This window comes from Ursus arctos, unplaced genomic scaffold (assembly GCF_023065955.2).
Source record: "Ursus arctos isolate Adak ecotype North America unplaced genomic scaffold, UrsArc2.0 scaffold_36, whole genome shotgun sequence".
In the NCBI taxonomy this organism is placed as follows: domain Eukaryota; kingdom Metazoa; phylum Chordata; class Mammalia; order Carnivora; family Ursidae; genus Ursus; species Ursus arctos.
In genome coordinates this window covers 23,845,756-23,869,297 of record NW_026623050.1, presented here as the reverse complement: position 1 = coordinate 23,869,297, position 23,542 = coordinate 23,845,756, and the positions used below count along the sequence as shown (strand labels likewise).

General features: G+C 41.3%; 1 protein-coding gene across 9 annotated transcripts in view; it reads right to left on the bottom strand.

Moving 5' to 3' along the window:
• Positions 1-23,542, bottom strand: part of FAM81A (family with sequence similarity 81 member A) — a 130,092-nt gene that overhangs the window by 45,315 nt on the left and 61,235 nt on the right. For 2 of the 9 annotated variants that reach the window (XM_057306306.1, XM_057306304.1), the window contains exons 2-3: positions 18,439-18,509; positions 16,898-17,180 (exon numbers count right to left, since the gene is read on the bottom strand). In XM_057306306.1, the coding sequence (XP_057162289.1) occupies positions 16,898-17,180; positions 18,439-18,485 (330 nt within the window). In that variant the 5' untranslated portion in view covers positions 18,486-18,509. Of the gene's footprint in view, positions 1-16,897; positions 17,181-18,409; positions 18,510-23,542 lie in introns of all 9 variants that reach the window. The other 7 variants (XM_057306305.1, XM_057306303.1, XM_057306309.1 and 4 more) reach the window with 5 other exon arrangements.

Here is a 23,542-nt window from a genome sequence, read left to right as displayed (position 1 = left end):
CCTAACTTGTTTCTGTGCTGCCTTTTCTCAACTATTCTTTTTTAAGTATGCAGACAACTGCACTTACATACATTATTTTAGGATTTTCAAACTCCCTGGTAAAAAGCAGAAATAAGCAATGTGAAGCCTTTGTGTTTTCCTTATTGGAAACCCGGTTGGAGCCAGTATAGAGGGGAGTGACAGTAAAACAAATATTTCACTGAAAGGAATTTGGAACTGCTAGACCTATCTGTTATTTGCTATAGTTTCCAGCTTTTTCTGAATGAAGAAAGCTCTATTAAGAAGAATGCAAACCAGCTACAATACCTGTGAATGACAAAACGTTAGTCATCTGAACACATCCTTGTAAGAAAACTTCAGATCTGACTAATCTGGTGCTGACACTCTCCCACTGATGAGAAGGCGCTGGTGTTCCCTTTCATAGGAAGTAACGCTTATTCCTTATAGTTTATAGAGTGTAGTACGTACTTTTTATATGTAATGTTTCAAATCTTTGTTTATTATAAGGCTGAAGACCGGGGTTTCTTAAGCGTCTTTAAGGTTCATAAGAAACCCCAGGTGGCTTGTTAAATACACAAATCCCTGGGCTCCACCCCCAGAGAGCCAAAGCTAGAGTACGGGCCCAGAAAGGCAGAAGTTCAAGGCCCACAGACCCCTAGAGGAACACTGAATCAGACGCTGTAGAAATGACAAAAGCTATAACCAATCTTATTTCATCTGAGTTGTCTCTCAGTCAAGAAATCACTAAGAACAGCAACCCACAAAAGGGGGTGTTAAAAATAATTAAACAACACAGTTTTTAAAAGGTTCAATCTTTCTAGTAAGCAAAGAAACGGAAACTGAAAGTCATACCATGATAATGCATCACTGTGGTGTGTTGATAATGGGGGATGCTCTGTAGGTATGGGGAGAGGGAGTCTGGGAACTCTGCTTTCTGCTCAGTTTTGCTGTGAACTTAAACTTCCTCTAATAAAGACTATGGAAAATGTAAAAAAGCATACCATTTTCTTTTATTAAAAAAGCAAATATTTTTAATTTATAATACTAAAATGTATGTCAAAATTAAAGATGTATAGTTGGCCCTTCCTGATACATCTTTCTGGGACGTGAGCCATCAAAATATATTCACAATGTTCATACCCTTTGATCCAGTAACCCTAGCTCTTGAAATTAATCTTAAGGGACATAATAACAAAACTGACAAAAATGTATACACAAAGATATCTTCCTAGTAAGATATACCCAGTATTTTCCAAGGTATCCCTACATTATTACACAACCAGTTAGAAGTTCGTGGAGAGCTTTTAAAAATAAGAGAAAATGTGTACAATTTAATATCAAGCAAAAAGAAAGGGTACAAAATAAATATACAGCATGATTCCCGCTGTGTATAAGATACACATAAAATAATACTAGAGTATTAATGTTTTGCTACTCTCTAGAGGGGGATTATGTTTGCTTCCTCCTTTTTTGTATTTTCCACAAAGACCTTACGTTATTTTTATAACCAGAAAAAAATGTGTGTGAATGTGTGTGTTTTAATGCTTACAAATAAGAAAATCCCATTTAACTTTCAGAATTCTTAAGCAGATGAATAAGATATTGTATTATAAGTGTTTTCTTTGAATAATACAGAAAAGAATTACATCAAAACTTAATGCAATATTCATATTACTGAAAAGTTATGTGAAAACAGAAGGTATCAGAGAATTCTCTGATGAAGCCTTGGAAAAACAAACCCCCTGTACAGCCAGTAATCTTCCCTAATCTGTCATTTTGGAGCAATGTATCAAAGTGATGTGTTCACTTTAAAAAGGTTACATCGCACTCTATCATAGACACTCCATTATTGTCACTTCAACTCAAGGAACGATTTTCCACATGCCCATCACGCGCTGTGCCCCAGGCCTGCCTTCGGGGAGGGAACTCGGCTGTGGCAGCAGACTACAGAGTGGTAAGTGCATGGCCTAAAACCATACAATACTGTTTCACAGAGCAAAGACACACTTGGAAAAAGTGACAACCCAAATCTTCATTTATTTTTTCTAAGGTATGACCTATCTTTCAAAATCTCCCTTCCCAAAGACAGTAGGAAATGGCGCTCGGGTATGAATCCCACAGCGCTATACCACGCTGTGTACGCAAAGGTAATATGGACCCATGCCCAACCCCAACCCCACCCCGGACCTCGCCCCCCCAGACAAGTTAGTATGCCTAGGATTGGCCTGGACAGAAACAGCTCTGCCTGTTTCTCCTTCTCCAACTTTTCCCAAATTTGTGAGGACACGGAAAGGAAAGTGAAACTCCAGTATCACCTGGGGAAAGGCCCAACAACAACAGGGCAGGGCCTCATAAGATAGTATCTCCCACATGGCTTTTTCATCTTCACAACAGGACTTAAAACTTCTCAGAGTTCCAGCCTCATATCAAACTGCCTTCCTGGCATTTCCATATGGACATTCAAGGGGTCCCTAACATTTGCCAAGTCCTAAACGAAGTCACACTGCCTTCAACGTGCCAAAAGTTCTGTCAGGTCTACCTCAGAAACACATCCAGAACCCATCCAATTCCCATCTCCACCGTGACTCCCCTCATCCTAATCATCTTGCCCCTGTACCGCCACGGCAGCCCCCAACCCATTTCCCTGCCTCCATTTTTGTTCCTCCCCTATAACCCTTTCCCCATGTAGTAGCCAGAGTGATCTTTTTGAAACAAAAATCAGTCTGTAAGCAACAGGAGGGCATGGGTTTTTAGCTGTTTTATTCACTAATGTATCCCTAGAACCAAGTGTCTGAATTAAGTTCCTCTGCTTAAAATTAGATAATGGCTTCCCATTTCCAAACTCCAAACTTCCCATCATAACTTCCAAGGCTAAAGATCTGGTCCTATTCCCACACACCCCATCCACCTGCCCCACTCATTCCATGATACTCCAATCCCATTGGTCCTTTTTCTGCTCCCAAATAGGCCAAGCTTCTTTCTGTTTATGATCTTGGAATCTGCAGCTTCCTCTTTCTGGAATGTTCCCTGCCCTGTGTGGCTCCTCCCCCCACACCACCACCTTGGCTTGTCTGGCCCCTTCTGTCACTCAGGTCTCAGTTCACATGTTACCTAACCCACCCTCTTCCTGAAAAAGCCCCACAATCACTCTCAATGCTATCTTACCAGACCACCGGACTGAGGCTGAAATTACCTTGGTTACTTAGTGTTTACTGGCTGCAAACCCTACTAGAATGCAGCAAGCCTAAGAGCAAGGGCCTTGCATGTCTAGTCACTACTGTAGCCCCAGTGCTCCTAACAATGCCTGGCTCCCAACAGAGACCAATGAACTTAGTTCCATGTTCTAGGACTTGGTCTCCCACATTCTAGTCTCAGAGATTGTATTTAGCCAGTGTCCAGAGGTGATCAGGCCCTCGAAGACGGCCTGGGACAAGCTTAAATGTATTAGTGACAAGGGCAGGCAGCAGAACACCAATTTGTTACTCTACACTGAAAAACCTCTATCAACAAATGCTCAATTGCATTCATTCACTGTTTTCTCCCTCTAGAGTCAAGTCACATGACAAGCCACAGCTAGTGGGTAGACTTAAAACAAAATGAATTTTGATAATGGGATGGTTAATTATGTGTCAGCTTGATGGAGCCAAGGGATGCCCAGATAAGTGGTTAAGCATTATTGCTGGGTGTGTCTGTGAGGGCGTTTCCAGAAATGATCAGCATTTGAACTGATAGATGTCCTTTCCAAAGTGGGTAGGCACCACCCAATTCTTTGAGAGCCATGGTAGAAAAGAAAGGAGGAACAAGGTGGCATTCTCATTCTGCCTGAGCTGGGACATCCGTCTTCTCCTGCCCTCAGCACTTCTGGTGCTCAGATCTTCAGACTTGGACTAAAGTCTACACTATCAGCTCTCTGGCTCCAGGCCTCAGACTAGACCGCTGGCTTTCCTGGGTCTCCAGCCTGCAGATGGGAGATGATAGGACTTCTCAGTCTCCATAATCATGCGAGTCAATACCTTATAATAAATAAATAAATAAATAACCTATTGGATCTGTTTCTCTGGAGAACCCTGACTAATACAGATGATAACACCAAAGTCCCTCTGCTGATAAACCTGTTCCAGTGGGACAAGATCACAGCTGCAGGCTGAAATTCCTTGTTTAGGTAAAATATATGAAGTCTGGCAGCCGAGACTCTCTTTGCTGACTGTGCTAGATGCACATTGAACCCACTTCCCATCTGTGCCCCAGCTATACGTCAACATGACTGTCCACACCTCTGCTGTGACATGCTAATAAGGTCCAACTCTGCACTATCACTTGAGTTCAGAAAACTCTCCAACAGCCCATTTGCAGACTATTAAACTAGGAAATTATGTATAATTGAGTCAATAAGTGAGGGCGTGACACAGTTTCCCACAACCTAACTAGGTCAAAGCCACCCCAAGCCAGACAGACATTATGAAGCCTGAGCACATGGAAACCAGGAGTAGGTCTGTAGATTCCAACCAGCAATGTAGCAGACCCCACTGCCTGGGTCCCCAAAGTCTAAAGACACAGTGAAAACCCTTAGCAGACATGGGGGTCTCAACCATTTCCAAAGCCAACCAAGTGTCATGGAAGGGGAAGCTTATCACCAACAAAAGGGCCATGGACTGCTTATCAGGAGTCAGCTTCCAAAGATTGATAAAAGCTTAAATTAAGGACAGTACAGATAATCTAGACATGTATAATTCATAGTGGACCACATTACCTCTTCTAAATTTATAATGATGACGATTATTTGTGGAATGTTTCCGAGGAATAAATAATTGATAACATAGTCCACATCATAAGGCAAACTGCCAATGGAGACAATGGGTGGGGATGCATTAAAACAATAAGTTCTTTCATTCAACATTTATCAAGCACCTACTGTGTACTAGCACACAAGAGTTATCTGTTTTGACGTTGGAATCTGCCGACAAAATATGGGCAATAATCACACTGTTTGGAAGGTTTGACAATACATTTTACTTTTCTTCCTGTGTACTGTGGTCAGAGCCACGTGACAGAATCATAAAGACTTACGAAGGTAAACTTGCCAAGTAGAGTATTAACAAGATATAGTATGTCTCAATTTGAATAGTTCTGTTAGGAGCCTGGAGTGAACTTTACATCTTGAGATGACTACAGCTTTAGCTTTGTGATGCAAAATCATCTTTGGAGACAGAATTTGACAAAACAAATACCCAGTAAGATTTTATTTATTGAACTGAAAAACAAATGTAAACCAGTAATAAGAATAATTTTAAAACCAGGCAATTCACTGAAGAAATTCATTCAGAAGCTGAAGACAAGGGGGCACTTAGGTGGCTCAGTCCGTTAAGTGTCTGACTCTTGATTTTGGCTCTGGTCATGATCTCAGGGTCCTGGGATCAAGCCCCACATAGGGCATAATGCTCAGCGGGGAGTCTGCCTGAGATTCTCCCTCTCCCTCTGCCCCTCCTCCCCACATTCCTTCTCTCCCTCTCTGTAAAATAAATTTTAAAATCTTAAAAAAAGGGGTGCCTGGGTGGTTCAGTCGTTACCATCTGCCTTCAGCTCAGGGCGTGATCCCGGTGTTCTGGGATCGAGCCCCATATCAGGCTTCTCTGCTGGGAGCCTGCTTCTTCCTCTCCCACTTCCCCTGCTTGTGTTCCCTCTCTCGCTGGCTCTCTCTATCTCTGTCGAATAGATAAAATCTTAAAAAAAAAAAAAAAAAATCTTAAAAAAAAAAAAAAAAGAATTTAAAGACAAGGGGCACCCGGACAGCTCAGTCGGTAAAGCATGCGACTCTTGATCTTGGGGTTGTGAGTTCAAGTCTACATTGGGCATAGAGCTTACTAAAAAAAAAAAAAAAAAAAAAGGAAAAGAATCTACAGACAAAAATATCTCTCTCGCATCATTTAAATACGGTTTGAATATCTTCACACCTCTTTTCTTTAAATATGCAAATATTGTCTTTGCATAATGCCCACCATCCCGATTTTACACTACTTATAAAGACTTCCTTTTAGTACTTTTTAAATTTTAATCTACACCATGGTTTTACTTTAACAAATTTTGGCTACCATGTGGCCATTCTGATATCTCATCAAGCCTCCTAATTTTAGTTATGTTTGGGTAAACATGCTTAGACTCATAATATATGTAAAACCATATAATTAGTGTTTCATATTGGAGTCTATTAAATTTCCAATCTTCCTTCTGTTACTTCACAATGATATATAGTTATTACCAGTTATAAAAAGTAAATGCTCATACATGCAAAGTACATTTTTATCAGAATCAGATTTTACTCAGTTTTTCCTCTCTACAACGGAAATCATCTTTTCATTTGCAAAACCGCAAATCCAAAAATATATGTAAATGGAAAAGAGTGCTGTCTGGTTCAGGCAAGAATAATCACTACATACAACGTGTTTTGAGATGGAAAAACAGCAGAATTGAAATTTAAAACTCACTACATTGTAAATCACTCAAAAATCACATTTTAAAAACACACCTTAAGAAAAATAATTAGCAAAAGCCTACAGGACTGATGACTGAATTCGTAGGGATGTCTGCTGGTAACTGTAATGAAGCAGTTTAATGAACTCGAATCAAAGGAATGACGGGGCGGGAGAGAACGCAGTGAGAACGAAAGCTAGAATTACCTGCTTTCATGAAGAAATTCTTCCTGAAGGGGTAGAGATACTGAGAAAGCAAAGAATGGTTGAAAAGCACTCCCTGTCACGTTTGAGAGTTGGCTACCTAAGATCAGAGTTCTAGAAGAGCTTCCAAGAGGAAAAGGAGCATATTTTTGGATTTTAACAATCTGGGTTTAGTCTCAGCACTGCCACTTCCTGGCCTTGAGATCTCAGACAAGTCCCTTCACTCCCCTGGGCCTTGGATGCCTCATCTGAGAAGGCTGCAGTCAGTACAGAGGACCTCAGGGTCTCTTCTTCTCTTTCTGCTACCAGCAAATCTGCAACTGGCTTCACTATGAATTGGGCATTTATTCACTTAATAAGCATTCATGGCATTTTGCTCCAAACGCCGTGCTGGACAATGCACAGATGACTCAGACAAGGTTTCTTTCTTTTTGAGGAGTTCGCAATCTATTGGGGAAACAGACTGGTAAAGAAACAATGCCAGTCCTATTCAGTAAATGCTGTGCTAACAGTGGCAGAGCTGGGTGCCCAGGACACCTTTAGGGAAAGGGAATTCAACGCAAAGGAGGAGCTGGCAGGGAGGTCTTCCTATAATGAAAAAACTATTAAATAACATTGAGGGCTCCACTGAGCTTGGAAATTATATGTTTTAAAATGGTTCTGATCACTGGATTAGTACAGAGCAGCTACCAAAGAGGAAATTATTCCCTGGCCTCACAGTTGCAGCCAAAGCACTATCACCTTTTACGATGACAGCAAAAACTAAGGCCAGGGTTTTCTTGTTGTTGTTTTTTAAATTTTGGGGTTTTTTTTTAATTTTTAAATTTTATTTATTTTTTTAAATAAGCTCTATGCCCAAAATGGGGCTTGAACTCATGACCCCAAGATCAAGAATCACACGCTTCACTGAATGAGCTAGCCAGGTGCCCCAAGTCCAGGATTTTCGAAGGGCACAGTGACATTCTATGCTTTTACCTGAGAACAGCACTGCCAGAATAGGTTGGCTCCAGTCTCCAGTCCACCTACCACCCACATGAGCAAAGGGAAGCTAGCTGAGTGCCTCCAGGGGCACTGCTGGGCATGGAAAGAATGGAGAGGTCACAGTATTTTCTGACATGAAACATAGGGGTGTTTGTTTATGAAACACTTCTTTGGGGGTGCCTGGGTGGCTCAGTTGCTAAGCGTCTGCCTTCGGCTCAGTGCGTGATCCCGGCGTTCTGGGATCGAGCCCCACATCGGGCTCCTCCACTGGGAGCCTGCTTCTTCCTCTCCCACTCCCCCTGCTTGTGTTCCCTCTCTCACTGGCTGTCTCTCTGTCACATAAATAAATAAAATCTTTAAAAAAAGAAAGGAAAGAAAGAAAGAAAGAAAGAAAGAAAGAAAGAAAGAAAGAAAGAAAGGAACACTTCTTTGCCATTGGTTAAGGGGATGGGAATGTGAGAATCATGATTTATCCCCAGCTGCTTTGATTTTATCTATCTCCCTCTCTAGATTTGGTTACAGCAGAGATATCAGCCCCCTACTAGATCTCTACTCCTTTCCAAAATTGAAATCTTTAAGTTGGTGTTCTCCAACTTGGGGTTGGCAAGTTATTCAGCGTCTGGGATAAAACTGCTTTAGCGCACACACACACACAAACAACTGGAAAGATCATTCTAAATACCAACACCACCTTCCAAAAACACGTATATTCTCTACAGCGATCTTTTAAACTTCCTATGCCCTTCTGATGCCATTTGAGTTCTTTGGTGGCAGGCAATGGAAACCTGAATCTGAGCTAACTTAGGGGAAAAGATGGAATGTATTGGAAAGATTAGGGGAGAGAGGCACACGACCAACAGGACAGCCAGGGATCCAGACTGAAAAGGGACATAAAAGGTGTGCCCTAGAGTCCAGGCGGCAGGAACACTGGCCAGTGTCCTGCAAGCACAGCTGCTGCAGGGAAGACGCTCCAGCCATTTCCATTCCTTGGATCACTCTGCTCAGGTTTCAAGTTCCAGGGAGTAAGAGTCTCAGTGCTCTGGCCTAATTTATGGGTTCCAATCCTCTCTAGCTAAAAAGGTGATAAGGCACCTGATGAACAGCCATCCAGTCTGAAACCAATGGAAGAAAGGTAAACACCAAAAGGAAATCAAGTTTCTATAATCAAAAGAAATTGGAGGGGCGCCTGGGTGGCTCAGTCAGTTAAGCACCTGACTTTTTTTTTTTTTAAAGATTTTATTTATTTTAATTGACAGAGAGAAAGACAGTTAGCGAGAGAGGGAACACAGGCAGGGGGAGTGGCAGAGGAGGAAGCAGGCTCCCAGCAGAAGAGCCCAGTGTGGGGCTCAATCCCAGCACCCTGGGATCATGCCCTGAGCCAAAGGCAGATGCCTAACCACTGAACCACCCAGGCGCCCCTAAGCGCCTGACTCTTGACATCAGCTGAGGTCATGGTCTCATGGTCATGATGGAGCACCATGTCAGGCTCTGAGCTGGGCCTGGAGCCTGCTTAAGATTCTCTCTCTCTTAGGGGTACCTGGGTGGCTCAGTCATTAAGCGTCTGCCTTCGGCTCAGGTCATGATCCCAGAGTCCTGGGATTGAACCCCGCATCGGGCTCCCTGCTCCGCTGGGCAGCCTGCTTCTTCCTCTCCCACTCCCCCTGCTTGTGTTCCCTCTCTCGCTGGCTGTCTCTCTCTCTGTCAAATAAATAAATAAAATCTTAAAAAAAAAAAAAAAAAGATCCTTTCTCTCCCTCTTCCCCTTCCTCTCCCCTCCCCTCTCCCCCTCTCTAAGGAAGAAGAAGAAGAAGAAGAAGAAGAAGAAGAAGAAGAAGAAGAAGAAGAAGAGGAAAGGAAGGAAGGAAGGAAGGAAGGAAGGAAGGAAGAAAGAAAAAAGAAAAAAGAAAAAAGAAAAAAAGAAAAAAAAGAAAGAAAAGATAAGAAATTGGAGTGGATACTGTCAGTCACAAAAACAACAAAGACCCACTACATCCCCTGAATAACAAACACATAATCCTTTTCTTTAAACATCTTAAGCAGTACAGATATTTTAGAACCCTGAAGACAAATGTATTTTAATTAGGGTACAATTTCAAGTGAAACCTTGTCCTTGGTAAAGGTATGAGAATCTCAGTGAACAGTGAAAGCTGGTAACCATGTGGTACGCTAGGACCTCACTTAGGTATAAGCTAGGTGAGAATTATCACAGAAAAAAAAAAATTAACTATGCACACAGTAGCCATCAAAGAGTTGGGATAGCTATAGTAATATCAGACAAAATCGAATTTAAGATAAGAAATTTTACTATAAAGAAAGACATTTTACTTTTTTTTAAGATTTGTGTATTTATTTGAGAGAGAGAGAAAACAAGCAGGGGGAGGGGCAGAGAGATAGAGAAGCAGACTTCCCGCTGAGCAGGGAGCCCAATGCGGGGCTTGATCCCAGGACCCTGGGATCATGACCTGAGCCAAAGGCAGATGCTTAACTGAGCCACCCAGGTGCCCCGAAAGAGAGACCTCTTATAATGATAAAAAGATCTATATATCATTATGAATGTACATGCTCTGAACAACAGAACCCCAAAACACTTGAAGCAAAAACTAACAGAACTGAAAGGAGAAAAAGATAATTCAACAGTAAGAGCTGGAGACTTGAATAATTGACAGAACAAGACTCTCAATAAATTTAAAGAGATCAAAAATATTAAAAGTATGTTCTCTGCCCACATGGAATTATACTAGAGCTCCACAATAGAAATAAGTTTTCGGAAATCCCAAACCTCTGGAAATTAAACAACAGACTTGTAAATAACACAGAAGCCAAAAATAAAATCACAAGTGGAAATTTAAAATATTTTCAACTGAATAAAAACAAAAACACAACATACCAAAAATTCATGGGAAGCAGCTAAAGCAGTGCTTAGAGGACACTGTATAGCTTTAAACACCATTATCAGAAAAGACTAAAGATCTCAAACCAATTACCTAAGCATCCACCTTAAGAAACTAGAAAAAGAAAAGCAAACTAAATAAAAGTAAGCAGAAAGAAAGGAAATCATATGGAATTGAAATCAATGAAATAGAAAACAGAAAAGCAAGAGAAAAAAATGAATAAAACCGAGAGTTGGTTCTCTGCAATGACTAATGACTCAATATGGTGAAAACAGCAATTCTCCCCAAATTGGCCTATACATTCAAAGCAATTTCTATCAAAACCCCAGTAGGCTTGCAACTAAGAAAGAGATTTACTTTCATCAATGTCTATCACAGAACTCTTCCACACTTAAATTTTTTTCATGATGATGCAATAATTAAAATAATTATATAATTACAAAAAAAGTTTTCAGTAGGCTTTTCTACAGAAAACCACAAGCTGATCCTAAAATTGATATGAAAATGCAAATAAGCTACAAAGCCAAAACAATTTTGAAAAGGAAAACAAAGTTGAAGGACCTACGGTACCTGATTTCAAAATGTACTGTAAAGCTAGAGATTAATTGAGGCAATGGGGTATTGGCGTAGGAAAGTCATACAGAGCAACAGAATCCAGAAAGAACCCTTATATTTTGTGGTCAATTGATTTTCAGTATAGGGACAAATGGGAAATTTTTCCTTGGGCATCCATATGGGGGAAAAATAACTTAGATCAAAAGAGATCACAGACCTAAAGAACTAAAACTAAAACTTCAGAAGAACACACAGGAGAAAATCTTTGACCATGGGTTAAGCAAACAATTCTTCAGACACAACACTAAAAGTACAAACCATAAAAGAAAAAACTGGTAAGCTGGACTTCATTAAACTGAGGGCTTCAGAGGGGAGGGGGATGGGGGATTGGGATAGTCCAGTGATGGGTATTAAGGAAGGTGCGTATTGCATGGAGCCCTGGGTGTTATACGCAAACAATGAATCATGGAACACTGCATCAAAAACTAGAGATGTACTGTATGGTGACTAACATAATAAAAAATTATTAAAAATAAATAAAAATAAAAAAACAAAAAAAAAATTTTTTAAATGTTGTACTTCAAAAGACACCATTAGGAAAATGAAAACACAAGCCAAAGAATGGGAGAAAATATTTGCAAATCACATATATGATAAGGGATTTGTATCTAGACTATCTTAAGAACTTCTACAACTCAGTAATAAGACAAATTACCAATTTAAAAATAGGTTCTGATACCTGCTACAATATTAAGCTAAGTGAAATAACCCAGACACGAAAGAACAAATACTATATGATTCCACTTGTACGGCATACCTAGGATAGGCAAATTCATAGAGACAGAAAGTAGAATAGAGGTTATCAGGGGCTGAGAGGGGTGTGGAATGGGGGTTACTGTTTAACAGGAACAATGTTTCCGTCTGGGATGATTAAAAAGTTTTGGAAGTGGGTTGTGGTGATGGTTGCATACAACACGGTGAACGTACTTAATGTCACTGAATTGTATACTTAATAGCTAAAATGGTAAATATCTTACCACAATTTAAAAATTAATTTTTAAAAAATGGGAAGACTTGAGTAAACATTTCACCAAAGCAGACATGCAAATGACCAATAAGTACATGAAAAGGTGCTCAGCATCATTAGTCATCAGGGACATGCAAATTAAACTACAGTGAAATACCACTACACATCCCCTGTAATGACTATAATCCAAGAGAGATAATACCAAGTGTAGATAAGGATGTGGAGAAACAAGAAATCTCAAATGTTGCTGATGGGATTGTAAGATGTGTATAGCCACTTCGGAAAATTATTTGGCTATGTTTTAAACATAAGCAGGGCGCCTGAGTGGCTCAGTTGGTTAAGCGTCTGCCTTCGGCTCAGGTCATGATCCCAGAGTCCTGGGATCAAGCCCCGAATCGGACTCCCTGCCTAGCAGGGAACCTGCTTCTCCCTCTCCCTCTGCCGCTCCCCCTGCTTGTGCTGTCTCACTCTCTCTCTGTCAAATAAATAAATAAAATCTTAAAAAAAAAGTTAAACATAAATTTACTTTAAGACTCAGGAATTCCACTCCTAGTAATTTACCCAAGAGAAATGAAAACACGTCCACACAGGCTTGTACAGAAGTGTTCATTCATAGCAGCTTTACTCACAATAGCTAAAACCTGGAGATAATCCAAGTGTCTATCAATTAATGAATAGATAAGGAAGATGTGGTATATCCATACAATAGGATATTACTCAGAAACAAAAAGAAATAAGCTAAAGGCATACCTTGTTTTACTGTGCTTCCCAGACACTGCCTTTTTCTTTTTACAAACTGAAGATTTGTGGCACCCTGTATTCAGCAGGTCTATCACTGCCATTTTCTAACAGGATTTCTCATGTTTCTGTGCCACATTTTGGTAATTCTCACAATATTTCAAACTTTCTCATGATTATTACCTTTGTTATGCTGATCTGTGATCACCATCAAAGTGACCTTTGATGTTACTACCATAATTGTTTTGGCACACCACACACTGCATGTTAGACGGTGAACTTAATCGGTAAATGTGTGTGTGTTCTGACCGTTCCACCAACCAGCCATTCCCCCATCTCTCTCCCTCTCCTCGGGCTTCCCTGTTCCCTGAGACACAACCATATTGAAATAGGCCAGTGAATAACCCTGCAATGGCCTCTAAGGTTTCAAGTGAAAGGAAGAGTCGCACAACTCTTACTTTATTTTTTATTTTCTTTTAAACTTATTTAATTGAGAGAGAGAGCATGTGCACAAGTAGGGGCAGGGGCATTGGGAGAGGGAGAGAGAGAATCCTAAGCAGGCTCCATGCTGAGTGTGGAGCCCAATGCGGGGCTGGATCCCACAACCCTGAGATCACGACCTGAGCCAAAATCAAGAGTCAGACACTTAACCAACTGAGCCACCCAGGCGCCCCACACGTCTCTCACTTTAAATCAAAATCTAGAAATGATTAAGCTCAGTAAGGAAGGCATGTTGAAAACCAAGATGGGCTAAAAGCTAGGTCTCTGGTGTCAGTTAACCAAGTTGCGAACACAAAGGAAAAGCTTTTGAAGGAAATTACAAGTGCTACTCCAGGGAACACACAAATGATAAGAAAGCCCAACACACTTGTTGCTGGTACAGAGAAAGTTTTAGTGGTCTGGACAGAAGATCAAATCAGCCACAGCACTCCCGTAAGCCAAAGCCTAATCTGGAGCAAGGCCCTAACTCTTTAATTCTATGAAGACTGAGAGGTGAGGAGGCCGCAGAAGAAAAGTCTGAAGCTAGCAGAGACTGGTTCATGAGGTTTAAGGAAGGAAGCTGTCTCCAAAATATAAAAATGCAAGGTGAAGCAACAGTGCTGATGGAGAGGCTGCAGCAAGTTATCCAGAAGGATCTAGTAAGATAATTAATGAAGGTGACTACACTGAACAACAGATTTACAGTGTAAATGAAACACCCTTATATTGGAAGAAAATGCCATCTCGGACTTTCATAGCTGGTGAGTAGAAGCCAATGCCTGGTTTCAAGGCTTCAAAGGACAGGCTGACTGTCTTCTTAGGGGCTAATGCAGCTGGTCATTCGCAGTTGAGGCCAATGCTCATTTACCATTATGAAAATCCTAGGGCCCTTAAGAATTGTGATAAGCCTACCCTGCCTGTGCTCTCTGTCAGTGGAACAAGGGCTGGATAACAGCACATCTATTTACAACATGGTTTATTGAGTATTTTGAACCCACTGTAGAGACCTGCTGCTCAGAAAGAAAGATTCATTTCAATATATTACTGCTCACTGACAGTGACCCTGGTCACTCAAGAGCTCTGATGGAGATATACCTGAGATGAATGTTGTTTTCATGCCTGCTCACACACTGTCCATGCCACAGTCCACGGATCAAGGAGTACATTCAACTTTCAAGTCTTATTATTTAAGAAATACATTTCATAAGGCTAGAGCTACCATGGATAGTGATCCCTTCTGGAAATCCCTCTGGAAAGGATTCACCATTCTACGTGCTGTTAAGAGCATGTGTGATTCGTGGGAGGAGGTCAAAATATCAACATTAGCAGGAGTTTGGAAGAAGTTGATGGTAACCCTCATGGGGTTCAGGACTTCAGGGGGGAAGTTACTGGAGATGTGGTGGAAACAGCAGGATAACTGGGGTTAGAAGTGGAGCCTGCAGATGGAACTGAATTGCTGCAAGCTCATGATAAAGCATGAAGAGCTGCTTCTTATGGAAGAGCAAAGAAGGTGGTTTCTTGAAATGCAGTCTACTCCTGGTGAAGATGCTATGAAGACTGTTGAAATGACAATAAAAAATTTAGAATATTACATAAACCTAGTTGATAAAACTTTTGAAAGAAGTTCTACTGTAGGTAAAATAGTATCAACACCATCGTATGTATAGAGAAACTGTTCATGAAACAAGAACCAATTAATGCAGCAAACTTTATTATTGTCTTATGTTAAGAACTTGTCACAGCCACCCCAACTTCGGCCACCACCACCCTGATCAGTCAGTGGCCATCCACACCGAGGCAAGACCCTCCCTCCAGCAGCAAAACGATCACAACTCACTGGAAGCTCCGATGATGGTTACCATTTTTTAGCAAAGAAGTATTTTTATTTATTTATTTATTTATTTATTTTAATTTTTAATTTTTTTAAGTAGACTCCTTGCCCAGCATAGAACCCAACAGCAATAAAGTGGTTTTGGGGTTGTTGGGTTTTTTTAAAGATTTTATTTATTTATTTATTTAGTTAGTTAGTTAGTTAGTTAGTTATTCATCCATTCATTCATTTATTTCAGAGAGAGAGAGAGAGCATGAGTGGAGGGGAAGAGTAGAGGGAGAGGGATGAGCAGACTCCCCGCTGAGCAGGGAGTCCAATGCGGGGCTCAATTCCAGGACCCCGAGATCATGACCTGAGCTGAAGGCAGACACTTAACCGACTGAACCACCCAGGCGCCCCCAAGAAAGTGTTTTTAAATGAAGGTATGTACATTTTCTTGACATAATGCTACTGTACACTTAATAGATTACAGTGTAGCGTAAACATAACTTTTATATGCACTGGGAAACCAAAACATTCATTTGACTTGCTCTATTGCAATCTTCGCTTTATTGTGGTGATTTGGAACCGAACCTGTGATATCTCTGAGGTCTGCCTGCACTGATACATGCTAGAACACGGCTGAACCTCAGAAAGACTATGCTAGGTGAAAAAAGTCGCAAAAGATCTCATATTGTAGGACTCTGTTTATATGGAATGTCCAGAAAAGACACATTTAGAGACAGAAAGTAGATTAGTGGTTGCTTGGGCCTTGGGTAGAAGTGGTGATTGACTGCACACAGATCTATACAAATTTCCAGGGTGATGGAAATGTTCTGTGACTGCAACTGATGGTTGCAAAATTCTATAATTCTATAAATTTTCTATAAACTTTCTAAAAATACTGAATTGTATACTTACACTGGGTAGATTTTTATGCCCTATAAATCATTCCTCAATAGAGACATTAAAAAATAAACACAATCTGACACTGAAAATTTCAGGAAGCATAACTCAGATACAATCTCCACAACTTGAAACAAAGGTTTTCCTTAATCTAGCCACATACCTCTTACTTACATATTTAAAAATTACAGGTGAAGGATATTACCAGTGTTCAGTAATGAAAACCCAGGCCCTAAATGATCTTAAGCTCCTGAACGAAACTGTGTGGTCCCTGTGATTGTTCAATAAATAGCAGGAAATTTACAAATCTTAAAAATTTTGACAATATTAGCCTTTTATTGGGCTCATTTCAGAGAAAAAAATAAAGCAATAAAAGGAAAGTCTGAGAAGCAATTCAAATCCCTAAATTGTTCTAGTAATAAACCGTATTATACATAATCATTATGGCCTAGAAACATTTAATCTGAAGCAGCAAAGGCTGACCTAGTAATTGGCTTAATAGCTATCTTCAACAATATGAAGGGTTTCACGGAGAAACTATCTGACTAGTTCTTCTCTCTCTCCATTGAGAGCCAAACAAAACAAAGTGATTTAATAGTCAGCAAGGTAAATTTAGATTAAACATAAATAACACTGACAGTAACTGCTATCAAATACTGAAATAAATTTAATTAGGATATTTGCTCAAGCTGTTTCCTTGGTGATCACTAGAACACACAGACAGAAAGCTTTGGTCTGAATGCATTACTGCCTGGGAGGCAGGGACTAGACTCGCTGACCCCTCGCGGGGAGGAGCCGGGCTGCGGGAAGGCAGGCAGCCGCCCTGACTTTCACACACCTTACTCACCTCGATATCCCGATTCAGTTGCTTCACGATAGCAGTTATGTTCCTGATGTGCTCCTCCAAGAAGAGCCTGGCCAAGCGGTCACCGCCCCCTTTGTTCTGCATCTTCTGCAAACTGCTGACGATGTCGTCTTTAATCCGGAAGGCGTGCTCCACAAGGGCAGCCGTTGTTTTCTCGTGACAGAGGATTCTATCTTCCAGTTGCTCCACGAGACTTACAGATGAGTAGGGTGCCATGGTCAGGGACTGGCTGTGTCGGGGCATGGTTCTAACTCGCCTGTGGAAGGAAGCCACATGGCAAGCGTTGTTGATTGGGACAAAGTCATTGTCAAAGCCAGATTCAAGACTTCCCCAGAGAAGGAAATGCAAATTATCTCTCCCTACAAGCTGAATGCGGTTTGAGGCAGGGTTTCTGCCGCAGAGAGTTTTCTTGGCGAGCCGGGCATCTTGAGACAATCATACCCAGAGCCTTAACTGTGCTGGTAGCAGGCTCCATGACCTCCAAAAGCAAGAGGCTGGTGGAACTGGGCCTGCTGAGGTGTGCCCAATTCCAATCTAAGCTTATCGAGACCACGCTTACTGGGACGCCTGGGTGGCTCAGCTGGTTAAGCGTCTCAACTCTTGATTTTGCCTCAGGTCATGATCTCAGGGTTGTGAGAAAGAGCCCCGAGTTGGGCCCCCCACTCAGTGGGGAGTCTTCTTCTTTCTCTCTTTCTCTCTCTCTCTCTTTCTCTCTTTTCACCCCCCAACCCCCCTCACCCCCCACTGCTCACATATGTGCATGCTTTCTCTCTCTCTAAAATAAATAAATCTTTAAAAAAAAACAAAAACCTATAAAGACCAAGCGTATTCACAAAGTCTCCTGACATGCCCTCCTCACAGCAGTTCTTTAACATAACGACAAACTCGAATGCCTACAAGGGTCAAGCAGGTGACATAAATGAACGATGCCCATCACATATGATATGACAGGGAGGGGACTTTGGAGACCTGGAAAGGGCATTCCTCCACTACATGCAGCCACAGTTTTGCTCCATCCACGAGCGACCATCTGGGAATGCAGGTTTATTTTTCCAGATTATCTCATATTTCAAGAATAGTGGGAAATTCAGACTTGTACGTGAAATCACCTGATTTTTAAATGTTAACAAGTCATTTAAAAAGTATTTAAGATAATGCAGGCCAAACAATGTGCTTCCATGAGCCAATTCTGGTCTAGGGACCCCCAATTTGCAACGTCTGATTTAAAAGGGTTAGTGGCCTCCAGAGTTGCAGTTTCCTAATGACCAGAAGTACAACTGTACTGTAGGGCCGTTATGAAGTCTCCACTTCTCACTATCCCTGAGCAGATCCTACAGACTGGATGCTGGAGAGGGACACGACTGTACTTCTCTTGCCCTTGAACAAAATCATCCCTGGGTAACATAACAGCCACAAGGTGTCATTTATAATAACCATCACACCCACTAGCAGCCCTCATGGGATTGGTGGAAAGGAAAAGTATACCTTAGATGCATATTTTCCATATATTATACCTTTCCTCGGTGACGAGACAAGGAAATGCAGTGCTCCGTTGGGCCATTTTCTTTTTAATAATTCACATCTGCTGAAAAAAATAAGCATTAAGTTATTTAACAGTTTATATCTGGAATTTAAATGATGTCTAAAGCTTATTATTAAGTTACTAAGTGGATCACAAATTATGCTGACACGCCGATCCGTTACAGTATTAAATGTCTTATATCCTATACATGAAATAAACAGCAAATGTTTCCAAATAAGAAGAAAAGAATCAAGCAAAATCAAAAGTAATACTACTAAGTCTTGCTAGACAGATCAATGAGGACCATTAAGTGGATTTTCTTGACGTTTCCTCCCCCCACAACTGCATTTCAAGCTTGAGAAACCACTTACAGAAACAAGATAGTTTCTTTAACAGGCTTTATTCAATCATGTAAGGTAGGAAACTACCTTAGTAAATCTCATCTCAGCAAATTTAACAAATTTCACAGCAAATTAAGATCACTTATTTCTAAATTAATCTTAAATCAAATGAAACATGATCAATTGGCTCTGATTTGGGGGAGCCTATCTATTCTCTCACGAAGAGAATGAGATTGATATCCATTAAAATTTTATTATAAGATATCGCCACTCATATTATATCTCGCCTTTAAGGAACATTTGGCCATCCCAACACATTAGAAATTTGAGCAAAACTGGAAGGTTTTTAAAATATTTCATTACTTAGGTTTCTCAATACTGCTGTTAATTGCCTTAAAACAATGAATGCCTAGTAACTGTGATCTGATTCAGTAATTAGTTCTCAGTCAGATGCTGGATTCAGAAAGCATTTCTGATTGAAACCATTGTTTTGGCATCAACTCTTCCAGTGTGTTATTTTTAGAGTTTCAAAATGTGAACATTTCATTTTCCTAGACAAAGAACTTTGAATTTAAACAAATTACATTTAAGAAAAAAAGTGATTCATGCCAAACAAGTTATGATGCCAAAGGAGTTCTTCAGTTCTTAAGATAATCATCTCTGTCATTTAGACTACATGAAATTAGGCCAGTGTGGAAAATGTTAAGATTTAGAATCATAGAATCTTCACCATTTTAAAGTTGTAATATACCTTAGTTGAGATATTAATCTATGGAGTAGCCCAATCGAAGAAACATTTATCTGGCATCTGTGATGCAGCTGACTAACCTAAATATATGTGACAAAATCCCGACCCCTCAGGGACTTCACAGCCTACAGAGAAAGATAGATATCCAAGCCAACCATGAGACAATGGGATAAACGGCTAAGAACAAAAACACCCAGGGAGGCAAAAAGGAGAGGTCTTACTTTCTCCTGGGTAGCAGCTAGGTCAGACAGGAACTAATGAAAATGAGGAGAATTTCCCAACGTAGCAAACAGAGAGATTGTTCCACACCTTCTTTCCTCAACACTCCAACATCACCTCTACTTTCTACGCTCTCAGCACACTCTGGCCCAGCCCATTCTTCCAGCCCCATACGGTGCCCCTCCAGCCAATGCCAGCCCTCCCCACTGCCACTCCACCCACCACTGTCCTTGAATATGTCATGAACTCTTCTGCCTTCACACCTGCGTCTGTGAGCTCTATGGGAAACAGCATCTCCCTGCCTGCCTAGAAAACTCCTATTCATCCTTTAAGGCCTCACCTGCCCTTCAAGTCAATAAAATGGCTCCCTCGTTTGTATTTCTTCAGCACTCTATTCGATATGTTTTTATACTACTTATCACACTCTATTATTTTTAGCTGCTTAATGGTCCGTCTCCCCTACTAAACTATATGCTCCTTCAGGGCACATTTCAAATCGTAACAGACATAGAGCTGACCTAGAAGACTCTGTACATGTCTGTTAATGGGAGCATGACTTGTATTCCAGTATCAGAAACTGCAGCAATGAAGGTATTAGAGAATGTTTTAGTTAAATATAGTTCTTAGTATGGAGACTACACCCCAAAGAGCCACTCAACACAATATTTGTAAATGAATGGACACTTTGGGAATCCCCTTTTTTGAGGGTCATTTCATCCCTCTGGAATTTTCCTCCCTGAGCTACCGAAGCCCAGCCACATCAACTTGCTGAAAAAGGAGTCTATCCGCCACTCATTGGCTGAGATTGCTTTTCAGTAACAAACCCATTACCAAGCACTATGCACTCTCCAGGACAGGAAATGTCACATGGCATGAGTTCACAACAAACACACACTGAGGTCTGTTCAGAACTGGTGCCCTCTTCATGAAATGTGGTGGGAATTTGTTTGTGAGCTTGCTTGGTTGGTATCATGATTCTTTGCCAGAACAATGGGATCTATGTCGCAAAGAAATAAGGATTAAAAATAAATAAGTCACTGGGTTAAATAACTTCTCAAAGATCATTTCCAGATCTTCCCATTGTCAATTCTGACTGACCTGCCTATGGTCATCAGTTTCTGCATGTTTATAAATCTGGGCTCTAGGGGCACCTGGGTGGCTCAGTGGGTAAGCGTCTGCCTTCAGCTCAGGTCATGATCCTGGGGTCCTGGGAACGAGCCCCGTGTCTGGCCCCCTGCTCAGCGGGGAGTCTGCTTCTCCCTCTTCCTCTGCCTCTCCCTCTGCTGGTTCTCTCTCTCTCTCCCTCTCTCTCTCTCTCCATCTCTCAAATAAATAAATAAATAAAATCTTTAATACACACACACACACACACACACACAAATCTGAGCTCTAGCACCACTGGGCCTACAATATTATTAGCCAGATCTGGGTTGTATACTGGTCTCGCTGCGCTGGGTTTTGCTGTTATAATATCAATCCCCAGTTTGTGAGTTTAAAAAATTTGGGGAAGTTAGGGGAAGGGACAGGTAGATAAAGCCAGGAGAGAAGAGTTGAAAGAATTAAGAAAAAGTAAAAATCACAATGCCCAAAATATGCAATATAGCAATAGAGTTTGGGAGTTCACAAATGAGTAAAGGGAAATGCTATTATCTAAACCAAAATAATTATTTAGATTATGAGGATCCTTATTATATTTTTATAAGTAAGATGACACTGGGGGCACCTGGGTGGCTCAGGTGGTTAAGCATCCCACTCTTGATTTTGGCTCAGGTCATTATCTCCGGATGGTGAGATCAGACCCCCACTTTGGGCTCCACACTCAGTGGGAAGTCTGCTTGGATACCCTCTCCCTCGCCCTCTGCCCCTCCCCACTCTCCAAAACACATAAATAAATCTTTTAAAAAATAAGTTAAGATGACACTTAATGTAAAATGATACATGATTTTGATAATGACAATTTTAACTGAAAAATGAAATACGAATCGTATAAAAATTAAGTTACTTTTTCAGTTTACTATCAAAATACAGCATTGATAAGTTCTGCTGAGTGTCAGAATTTTTTTAAAAATAGGCCACTTTATGAATAAAGTGCTTGTAATCTGGTGGTAGGGGGAAAAAGTCTATTTTCTTATAGTTAAAAATAGAGGGGAAGGATAGAGAGCAGAGAACAGCTGAAGGTGTGTCTAGAAAGACAGGTGGGAGGGAGTCGTGCTCTAACTTAGCTCTAACGCAAGCTCAGGACTTGGCCTTTGTCCTGGGGCAGTGCTGGGGCAGTGCTGGGGCAGTGCTGTGACCGGGCGGGGGCTGGGACCCGGAAAGGCAAGCAGAGGGAGGATCTGTAGAGGGAAGAGTCTGGGGACTAGACGCTCAGCCGGGGAGGGCGGGGCCTGGGGAGGAGCTCCTGCCTTCCGCTCTCCTCCACCTTGCTTTTCTCACTCTTCCCCTCGCCTCTCCACTTCCTTCTCCTACCCCTCGCGGCTCTCCCTGCCTGTTCCTTTGCCCTTTCCGTTTTCTTAACTTCCCATTCCCGCTGTCCATTTTCCTTCCTCCAGGCTGTGCTCTCCCCGGCTCTCCCACTCCTGCTTTGTGTAACTGCGAGCACACTTCCCTAGCATGGAAAGCACAGGCAGTGAGGTCAGAAAGACCCTTATTTGACTGCTGGCTTCCCCGCCAACCGTGGGATCTTAGCAGGCTGATCTTAGCTTGTTGGGCCGGGGACCGCATAAAGAATAGCTGCTCACTCTCACCAAGTGCTGACCCGTGTCAGACACTCCCGAGCACACTCTGGTGCATTAGCTGAATTCATCCTCAATCGGGGAAGGAATGCTCTTAGCATCACCATTTACCCAGAGGAAAGAGACTTAGAAATGCGCAGCAACTGGCCCAACCGCACGCGGCCAGGAAAGAACGGAGCTGGGATTTGAACCTAGGGCCTCCGCCTCTTCCTCACCGGACATTACCCACAGGAGGAGTATGGGGAACCCACCACACTGGCCTTAGGGCACTCCACACGTTCGCAGGAAGGGCTGGCTCCTCTCCTTTCCCTGGCTAATGCACGTCTGATGGAAAATACATCTCTTCTTAAAAATAAAACCTTATATAAATGGTTCAGCAAATAGTACTCATTTGTTTAAGGAGATATTATATGGTTTCCTGTGTGGGACTAGTGGGGGAATGACTGGGCATCTGCTTTAACCCTTTAATTTGGCCGGGGCTATTCCTCCTGGCATCAGCACATGCTGAGGTTACAGCTACAGTGAAGCAATGTTGTCACTTGTTTTTGAAGCAAGGCACATATGTGAAAAGAACAATTTGCAACACACGTATTTTGTATGAAGAAACATCTTTTCTTAAACTGAAAAATGCCTTCTGTGTTTAATATAATATTAAAACTTAAGCTCTACATAAAGGTGTAAAGAATAAAGTGAAAATCACCACTCAGAAATTGCTGATGTTAATATATCGATTTACATTTTTTTAAAGAGCTCCCTCCAGGATACAGTTTCCTTTTTGAAAAAAATAAAATCATACTCTATACCATGTGTACCCTGCATTCTCTAACTGGCACTTTATCACGAACATCTTTCCATGTAAATATATAAAGATACATCATGATTTTTAATGTCTGCATAATATTACGGTGAACGGATACACCAAATTGTTAGGCAGCCCCTTACTGATGAACATTTACACTGAAATGTTACTTTAAATCATGATTTAGTTCAACTTTTTGGTCTCCTATTTTCCTTTCCTTTGTTTCATGAGATGATGCAGGTGGTATAAAGGTT